A 9,245-nucleotide genomic window follows, 5' to 3' on the forward strand; every position below is an offset into this window, starting at 1 on the left:
GGGGGCTGTCTCTGACATGCTCTCTGTTGCATGCCTTTTAATGACTTCACCCAGGCATGGCTGCCTTGCCAGTATACTGTGAAAGAGTATGAAACAGTTCAGATGAGACTGGATGTGCTGGGGTGGGTTTCGGGAGGGTGTCTCCCCTTTTCTGAGGGGCAGAGAAAAGAGGATAAGGGGATAAAGGAGGAACAAAGAGGAGAGGGGGCTACAAAGGAGATGTAAAGTGAATAACTAACTAAAATAAAAAAAGAAAAAGACTTGAGAAAACTTGTAAAAATGCAATTTTTATTTTATTTTTCAAGTTATAAAAATATGAACATGTTAAAAATACAGTTGAGACCATATGTGAGTAGTTCTAGCCATTTAAAAGCCATACAGATTATGGAGTTATAGAGTATGAATAAAGAAATTCACAATGGTTCAGTGATGTTATTGCTAATTATATACAGCTTTTGAGCTTGTTCTCCACCAACAGAAAGGATAGTACTTGGGCATTTTAATTGTTTCTGCTAAAGATGTAGTTAAGAAAATAAAAACTAATTCAAAGTAAGAGTAAGCACACTCTGAATAGACTAGAATGTGTGAGTTTTGGTAAGCCATGGTTTAAAATATCAGTTCCATTCCTTTCTATTTAACTTTAAAAGTACATTAAGTAAAAATATAAGGGTGTATTTCTAGGCCAAAGCAAACTGCTACACAAAAACAAATCAGAAAATTAAAGGCTTAATTTTAAATAATAGGTGGTACAGTTGCCAGTGCAAAAACCAGAGGTGAATATCATTCATGTGGATGGTGGGTAGCACACAGGACTTGGGCCTGAAGTTGGCATGGAAGACTTCGGAGTTCAGGGTTCCCAGAAGCAGCAGTAGCTTCCCTTCTTAACTTTTAGATTATATGACAAAGTTAAGTCTACTGCTGATATCTTTCCCTTAAGTTCTTGAATAAATGGGGAAGAATACTGAAGACAGGCATGAAGGGAAGTAAAAGGATCTTAAAATCCAATTCTTAGAACAATTCTTAGCAAACTTAGGACCATTTGGCAAGTATTCCTAGATACCTGGGATGCAAATTCTAGAACGAGGCTACACTTCCAGGAGGTAGGAAATAATCACTGATGACCATGGGGGTCATCTCTCATTTTTGGCTTCAGTCTTAGATTTGTACATTTCTCATTCCCTATTCTCCCATTAAAGCTTTTATTTTTCACTACCATTCATCACATAAATATATTGAATTGAAGCTGTCAAGAAAATGTTTCAAAGTTGTTACTGCCACTAAATGCACTCATTCCTCAAGTATCAAACAAGATCATTTTTCACCCATCTACTTGATTACTGTATTTCAAAAGGAAATATCTCAATCTAAAAAGACAATATGGACTATAAAACTCACATAATTCAAATATGTCAGAACACTAGTATAAAACTAAGTTGAACTGACTTCAAAATCTATACTTATATATAATATATATATTACATATATACTATATATAGTATAATAAGTATGTACTATATTACTAGTGTTAATCGTAAACAGGCATGTGCTTCATTTAAAAATTAACCTAGTAACTGAAAAATCACTACTTCTTAAAGAGCTATGTTGTGCTATCTCATAGACAGTATTACAAAACAATTCCATTTGTGCAATAATTTGGGTTCGCAGTGAGTATCTTAGTACCTATATCATGTTTAATATTACCTTGAGAATGTCATAAGACATGTAAAAATTATCTTTAAAGATCTTTAAAAGCAATAATTCAGACTGGCAGCTGCTCTAGCAAAGGTGCCGCTAGGAATAAAAAATATTACATACATTTAGTTTTAGCACATAATACTTTATATTACATTTTTGCAATAAAATATATCAATTCCCATTACACTTCTCTTGCTGGAACTAATGAACCAATAGAATTGGCTTTTGCTCCTTTAATTACTAGCCCAATCTTGAAAGCGGAAGCAATCACTTGCAATTTTCCACACTATGTTGTGAGGAGTCTTCTGCGCAGTCAGCAGGAAGTTCTGGTTAAAGAAGTGTTGCTTGTTTCCATCAAATTTAACAGCTCCACTGGTCACAACAAGAACTGTAGTCTTCGACTGGGTAGCTTGTTCTTTAGCAACATAAACAGGAGAAATATGACAGTTTACATGTCTAAATAAGCTTATGATGTGCTATTAACGTTTTTTTTCATAAATGTTCTGTACTTTGAGCAGGCACTCCAAAGTCAAAAGTTTAATATATACATACATACGTACATTCATACATATGTATGTTTTGTGTGTGTGTGTGTGTGTGTGTGTATGTGTGTGTGTGTGTGTGTGTGTGTGTGATTTTCAGACCAGAAAGATTTGTAGGATACTTTCAAGTTTCAAAATAAAGATTCTAAATCTAACATAACCATTTGTTTCTTATATGTGTTAATATTTCATTAGCTGTCAACATCATTTGTAGTTTGCTTCTGAAGCCTTCTTCAGGAAATAGAAGGGGAAATTGCACCATAAACAACTACTTAAGATAGCAAGTACTCCATCTAGAGGTAAATACTGTACACTGCATCAATCTGCTCTGAGTCAAATTCTGTCTCAAGTCATTCTGGCACACAATACAGTTCTCTGAAATGTTAACAGACACTCAAACACATTAATCTATATATGGCATAGGTTGTTTCCTATAGGCATCTTCTTTTCATTAGCAAAGAAATCAAAATCTCTCAAACTTAGTGGTGGTTCTCCAGAGTGAATGCATCTGAAAGAAGACCCAAAGCCTAACTGCATAAATTATTTTCTGTATAAATTATTTTTACTTGCTCAAATAAGTAAATATAGCTACTATTAAGCACTACTGCTGTTTTGCATGTAAACCTCAGTGTTGACTAGCAGAAAATGAAGGAGATACTTTGAAAGATCATCATCTTACCATGAACTGGTTGGCAATCTAACATATTGATCTGGAATTCACTAGAAGGTAAAGTCTCAAAAAAATTAGCAAGCCCCTCCAGTCCTGTTACAGCATTTCCATTCCAGAGTAGAGTTGCCTCATCCATATAAAGTCTGATAAGTGCCTAAAAATAAAGGAAAACTTTTTAAAATGGACTTTTCTCCACAAACATTTACTAGAAATGCATTAAAAGATTATAGATGGTATGTAAACATTTCATGAATGTGTCTCTATCTCTATTTCTTTTGCCCTCTTCGTACCAGAAAATAATGTGACCATGATGCCTATCATGCCTTCAATTGGTATTATCCTATGCTATAAACCTGGCAATTCATATATTTTTAGTATTTCCATCTTAGTTTAAATGAGAAAAACTCGCATCCATCACAAAGAGTTTTAAAATTTTGTTATTTTAAACTGCATTAAGTAATCACAAATCCCAAGCACATGCAGCCTCAAACCAGTTTTGGTATCTCCTTTCCAATTCTGAGAAATAAGTTGCTAACTAGGTACTAATAGACTTTAATTCTAGTAACTTTATACATGTGAATTGTTTGGTGATTTTAGGATAGGAGGAATTAATTTTTTAATATTGGCATCCTAAGCTCAGATGAATCAGAAGCACCTAATGTAATGTGTTGGACAGTAAGTGTGATAAAGTTCAAATGAAATAAAATCCAACAGCTTTAACTCTTTTGGATCAAGTGACACATTATGTTTTTTATTCTCAAAGTTAAATTGGATTAAAAAGATCACACATACCCTCCTTTGCACTGATAATGAACTATGTTACCTTTTTTTTAGTTTTACCCTGTATTCCAAGCTGGCCTCAAACCCAGAATCTTGTCTCAGCCGCCCAAATACTACAATTACAGGTATGTACCACCAGGGACTTGGCTATGTTGCCCCCTCCTCTTTTTTCTTTCTTTCCTTCCTTCCTTCCTTCCTTCCTTCCTTCCTTCCTTCCTTCCTTCCTTCCTTCCTTCTTTCTTTCCCTCTCTCCCTTCCTCCCTCTCTCCCTTCCTCCCTCCCTTCCTCCTTCCTTCTTTCCTTCCTTCCTTCTTTCCTTCTTTCCCTCCCTCCCTCCCTCTCTCCTTCCCTCCCTCCCTCCCTCCTTCCTTCCCTCCCTCCCTCCTTCCTTCCTTCCTTTCTTTTCTTTCTTTTTTTTTTTTTTTATCAAGACAGAGTTTCTCTGTGTGTGGTCCTGGCTGTGCTGGAACTTTCTCTGTAGACTAGACTAGCTTCAAACTCACAGAGATCCATCTGCCTCTGCCTCCCAAGTACTGAGATCAAAGGCATGTGCCACCATGCTGGCTTTATCATTTTTCTTTAAAAGTTTTTTTTTTTTTTAATCACAAAACAGTCCTGTAATGTTAACCAAGGCAAGATCCATGTGATCATATATTGAAATAATTCCTTAAAAATATAGTTGGGGGGCAGCTAGAGAGATGGATCAGCAGTTAAGTGCACTGGCTGCTCTTCCAGAGGACATGGGTTCAATTCCCAGCAACCATATGGCAGCTTACAACTGTCTGTAACTTCAGTTCAAACATGCAGGCAAAACACCAATGCGCGTAAAATAAAAAATAAAAAATGAATCTAAAAATAAGTTGAGGGATAAATTCAGGGTAAAAATAACTGATATGAGACCTTGATCTATAAAGACTAAATGCATCTATATTACATGGATCCTTATGGTGAACATTAGCTACAGTTGTGAACCTGAATCTGAAATTTTCTATTACTATAGAAAATAAAAGAGGCAGACCAAGAGATTTCCTGTAGTAGTGCACTGTTCCACACTAGCATTATTTACTTAACTATGTTAATTCATGGGACTAAGAGAAGATCAACTGTTTAAATACAGGTCTGCTGGACCCAGTTTTATGCAGTATTTAAATTAATTCCCAAGCTGAGGAAACAGGACAGTGGGAGAGTACTTGCATAGAATGTCAAGGCCCCAAGTTCAATTTCCAGCATTGCCAAAAAAAAAAAAAAAAAAAAAAAAAAAGAATAAAATAAGTTCCTACTTAAAAGTAAAATGAGGTTAAGAAAAGTTGGGACTCAGGTGTGGGAAGAGTGTGAATGGGAGGTGAGAAGGCTGAGAAAGAAGGGAAATTGATGGGTATAGAAGGGCATCTCTGGGCCAAGCTGGTGACCTAGGACAGGGTAGGCCCCCAGGAGAATATGAGGGTGACTCTAGCACAGACTCCTGGCTGCAGTGGGGGTGGAGTACATGGAGACTGAAGCAGCCACCTCCTAGCCAGGCAGGACTTCTAATGGAGAGAGGGGACACCAACCCACCCATAAAGCCTTGGATTCAAAATTCACCTTGCCTACCAGATGTGTAGGGATAAAGATGGAGCAGAGATTGAGGGAATTGCCAACTAATGATTGGCCGAAACTTGAAACCCACTCCATGAGAGAGAGCCAACCCCTGACACTATTATTGATACTCTGCTATGCCTGCAGATAAGAGACTAGCATAACTGTCCCCTGAGTGGCTCCACCCAGCAGCTGATGGAAACAGATGTTGAAAACCACAGCGAAACATTTGGCAGAGCTTGGGGATCATGTGGAAGAGTAGAGGAAAGTTAGAGGAAGGACTTGGAGGAGACAAGGACCCCACAAGAAGACAAACAAAATAAATTAACCTAGGCACATGGGGTCTCACAGAGACTGAAGCACCAACCAAAGAGCAAGCACGGACTGGAAATATGCCCTGTACATATTTGTAGCTGACCAGCAGCTTGGTGTTCATGTGGGTGCCCTAGCAAGTGGAGCAAGGGCTGTCTCTGTCATGGACTGTATTGCCTGATTTGAATCACTCTCCCCTAACTGGGCTGTTTTGTCTGGCCTCAGTGGAAGAGGATGCACTTAGTCCTGATGTAATTTGATGTGCTGGGAGGTGGGGGTTGAATGGGGAAGAGCTCTCCTTTTCTTCAGAGAAGGGGAGGGGCAAACGGGAAAAGAGGGAGAGAGGGTGGGACTGGGAGGAAAGGAGGGACGATATAAAGTGAATGAATGAATGAATAAATAAATAAATAAATGTTTTTTTTTTAAATAAATGTTTTTAAAAAAGAAAAGTTAGAACTTTGCCTACAAACATGGTACTAGGTAAAGGCAAACTTATGATATAATTTCAGATATCCCCACTAATTCCTTACCATACATTCTATAAGAAACTTGATTTCTTTCTTGTTTTATATTTATTATTTAAAACAGTTCTTAAATTTAAATATATTTTTATCATATTTTTTCCTCCTTCAAGTCATTCCAGATCCTCTCCGTAGCCTCCCAACTTTAGTTCCTCAAAACACCCCCCAAAACTCTAATACAACTAATCCCCCAACACCAAGAAAACAAAATAAAGCAACACCAAAACAGAAAAAGAAAACAAAACAAAACTCAACAAACTGTAACCAAATAAAAGCAACTTGTGCACTGTAATTACTTACGCAGGTCAGATAAGTGGTATTTAAACAAAGAAATAGTATTTAAAGAGCAATAGAGACTATATAAAACTTACATGTCTTCTTTTGTCCATTGTCTCATAATAAATACTGATAAATTCTTCAGCAGCTCTACATGCCTGATCCACATAAGTTTTAAAATCCTAGGAGAAAATTTCCACAAAGTTAAATTATAATTCCACCAATCCCCCCAAAGCACAAAATATGCAGCAGATGCCCATTTATGTTTATCACTACAAAGCTGCGTACAAAATCCACTCCGATCATACAAATTTGAGTATTTTTAAGGGTAAGGCACACATTTCAGTTTAAAAATACCGCTCCTAGTTATAGGTGTATGTCTTTAGAACATATTTTTCATTCTTCACATATAGATCTGGGCTCTTTGCTTGACAAGTAATAAAAATTCAGTACTACAAAACATTCACCAATAAAAGGAAACCATAAGAACTGTGTAACTCAGAGATGCATGGTGACAAGACACTAGTTGTGAGGGGTAGGCAGTCATTGAGTATGCTAGGAAAGTGCTCAGTTTCAATCTATGGCCAAGCTCAAAAGTTAATGAGTTAAAAAAACAAAGTCATATACGATGTGAAAGCCTAAGCAGCCTCATTTAGAAATTTTTCTTACACTATGTAAATATTCACTGGTGTTTGGAAATGAATTGCAAAAACCAAGAAACGAAAATCCTCAGGGCCGGTTCTCGAAAGAGGATCCCCGATTAAGTAACTTTTTGCCTCCACTACAGTCCTAGGCTTTGAATTAAAAATAATCGCCACTATATTTTTTTTTTTTTTTAAGATCGGAGCTTTTGATTTTTAAAGCGCTAACAGAAAGGCCAACAGTGTGAGCCGCAAGGGACTGAGCCCTCATCCTCCCACCTGCTATTCTTTTCCAGGACCAGAGGGCGGGCAGAGGGAGCAGCCCCGCCCCAGCGGCTGGCGGGCCAGACCCTGATTCGCCATTTGCTCACGTGTCCAAGGCCGGCTCGCGCCTCTCCTCCCCTTGGCCGCCCAAGCCTCAGCACCAGCACATCAGTACCTCGTGGTGTCGCGCACTCACCACAGCCTTGGTCATTGGGGAGCTTGAAAAGGTCTCCTCTGGCGGTGGAGGTCTCACTACGCTCTCACCCGCCTGGCTTTCCGAGCTGCGAAAGGATGAATTGTTTAGCAAAAAAACGAAACCTGCCAAAGGCAAAGATTTTGCCACCAGCCCATTCTCTCCCGGAAGTAGCTCGGTCCGGTGTTTAAAATCACACGTGCTCCAACTTTAAGCAGCATTTCCCTTCAGTTCCGACTGATCCCACCCATCCGCTTTAGTTGCTTGCACACTGTTTAACATAAAAGAAACAAACAAAAACAACAACAAAAACCCCAATAAAAACCAAGAAATAAAAAACCTCCTTGCTTTAGTAATCTTAACATAGAAAACAAAAACATCTCAGTTTTCCAGCTATCTGCCCTGGCACAAGTTAAAATTAAAGAGTCCAACTATGGATGGGGATGTCTTTACTCCAGGAGATGGCACTAAAATTTGAAGGCCAATGAGAAACAAACAAACAAACAAAAAGAAAAAAAACAAAACGCAGGTTAGTAGCCAGTAAGAAAAAGAGGCAGAAGTTGTGGAAAGGCACATTAACCACCTACACCACGATGGGCTGAAAACCATTAGTGTTCTAGAACGTTCTTCATTCTGATGCGCAGCCATTAACGCCTAACATTTTCCACTGTTGGTGGACTAAATATTAGGTACTGTTGGATGCCTAACATTTTCCACTGTTAGTGGACTAACTAAATGTTAGGTACTGTTGGATGCCTAACATTTTCCACTGTTAGTGGACTAGGGGAGGGTCATAGGGGGAGAAGAGGGAGGGAGCGTAGGATTGGGAGAAGACGAGGGAGGGGGCCATAGCCGGGATACAAAGTGAATAAATTGTAATAATAAATTAAAAATTTAAAAATACACACAAGTGTTTTATTGATTTCCTCTACTCTGAGGGAATTAAATGTCAAGCACCACCTCTAATCTCTACATTGTATGTTTCCATGGGTTATTCAGAACAGCCTGAAAAGAAAAGGTTTAGTACTGACCACAAGCGGTTTTCTAAGCATTTTTATCCATATTCAGTTATTTATGAAAACTATGAGTTAAATGCCATTAACCAGTGACTAGGATTTAAGTTTAAGTAATGAAAAGGCCTAAGTACACTGGTTTCTGTACTCCGGTGCCATTTCTTAAAACAGATGGTCTCAAAGTGGCCATCAACAGAATTCTAAATCTTGAATCAAATATTTCTATCTATAAACTTACTATTTGTCGATTCTTCGTAGACAGTCGTAGGAACTACCACACTTTCCATAATGTTTGTCCTCATAGGACCACTTATTACCAACTTTTTTCATATTTTTATCTTCTGTGGTGCTCTCACCAAAGTACTATAACAACCACCGTTCTCTTCTACGTCAGTGCGGAACTCACCTTCAACTACTTCCGGTTTGTCTGTTATGATGCTTACTTCTGTTACTTTTATTACTTCCGAGGCAGCTGATCCAATGAGATACTCCACTGTTGTTCATATGCTAATGAGTCATGGTATTTTATCTTCAGTTCTACCTTTTTTATAGAGCTGAATTGTGCATATGGAATCTTACTATTAGTGAAAATGAAAATGTTTTGCATGTTTCTCAGACTCTCAAGTCCAAAACTTTAAACTTATTTTTCTCTACTTAATTTCTAATGAATATTTTCTCAGTCAGCTGTTCATGAATCTTTGGATTATTTATTTATTTATGTTTGCTTTTGTTTTATTGTTAATTCCCTCACTAAATATTTATA

General features: G+C 37.8%; 1 protein-coding gene across 1 annotated transcript; it reads right to left on the reverse strand.

Moving 5' to 3' along the window:
• Nucleotides 1–1,772: 1,772 nt before the first annotated feature.
• Nxt2 (nuclear transport factor 2 like export factor 2) lies at nucleotides 1,773–8,812 on the reverse strand. The gene is made up of 5 exons (XM_055604961.1): nucleotides 8,721–8,812; nucleotides 7,473–7,677; nucleotides 6,467–6,553; nucleotides 2,917–3,061; nucleotides 1,773–2,110 (listed from the first exon to the last, which is right to left on the reverse strand). Exons 1-5 carry the CDS (start codon nucleotides 8,810–8,812, stop codon nucleotides 1,929–1,931), a joined length of 711 nt encoding a protein of 236 aa, XP_055460936.1. The 3' UTR covers nucleotides 1,773–1,928.
• Nucleotides 8,813–9,245: the final 433 nt, after the last annotated feature.

The sequence above is a fragment of the Psammomys obesus genome, unplaced genomic scaffold (genome assembly GCF_907164565.1).
Source record: "Psammomys obesus unplaced genomic scaffold, mPsaObe1.curated_primary_1811, whole genome shotgun sequence".
NCBI lineage: Eukaryota > Metazoa > Chordata > Mammalia > Rodentia > Muridae > Psammomys > Psammomys obesus.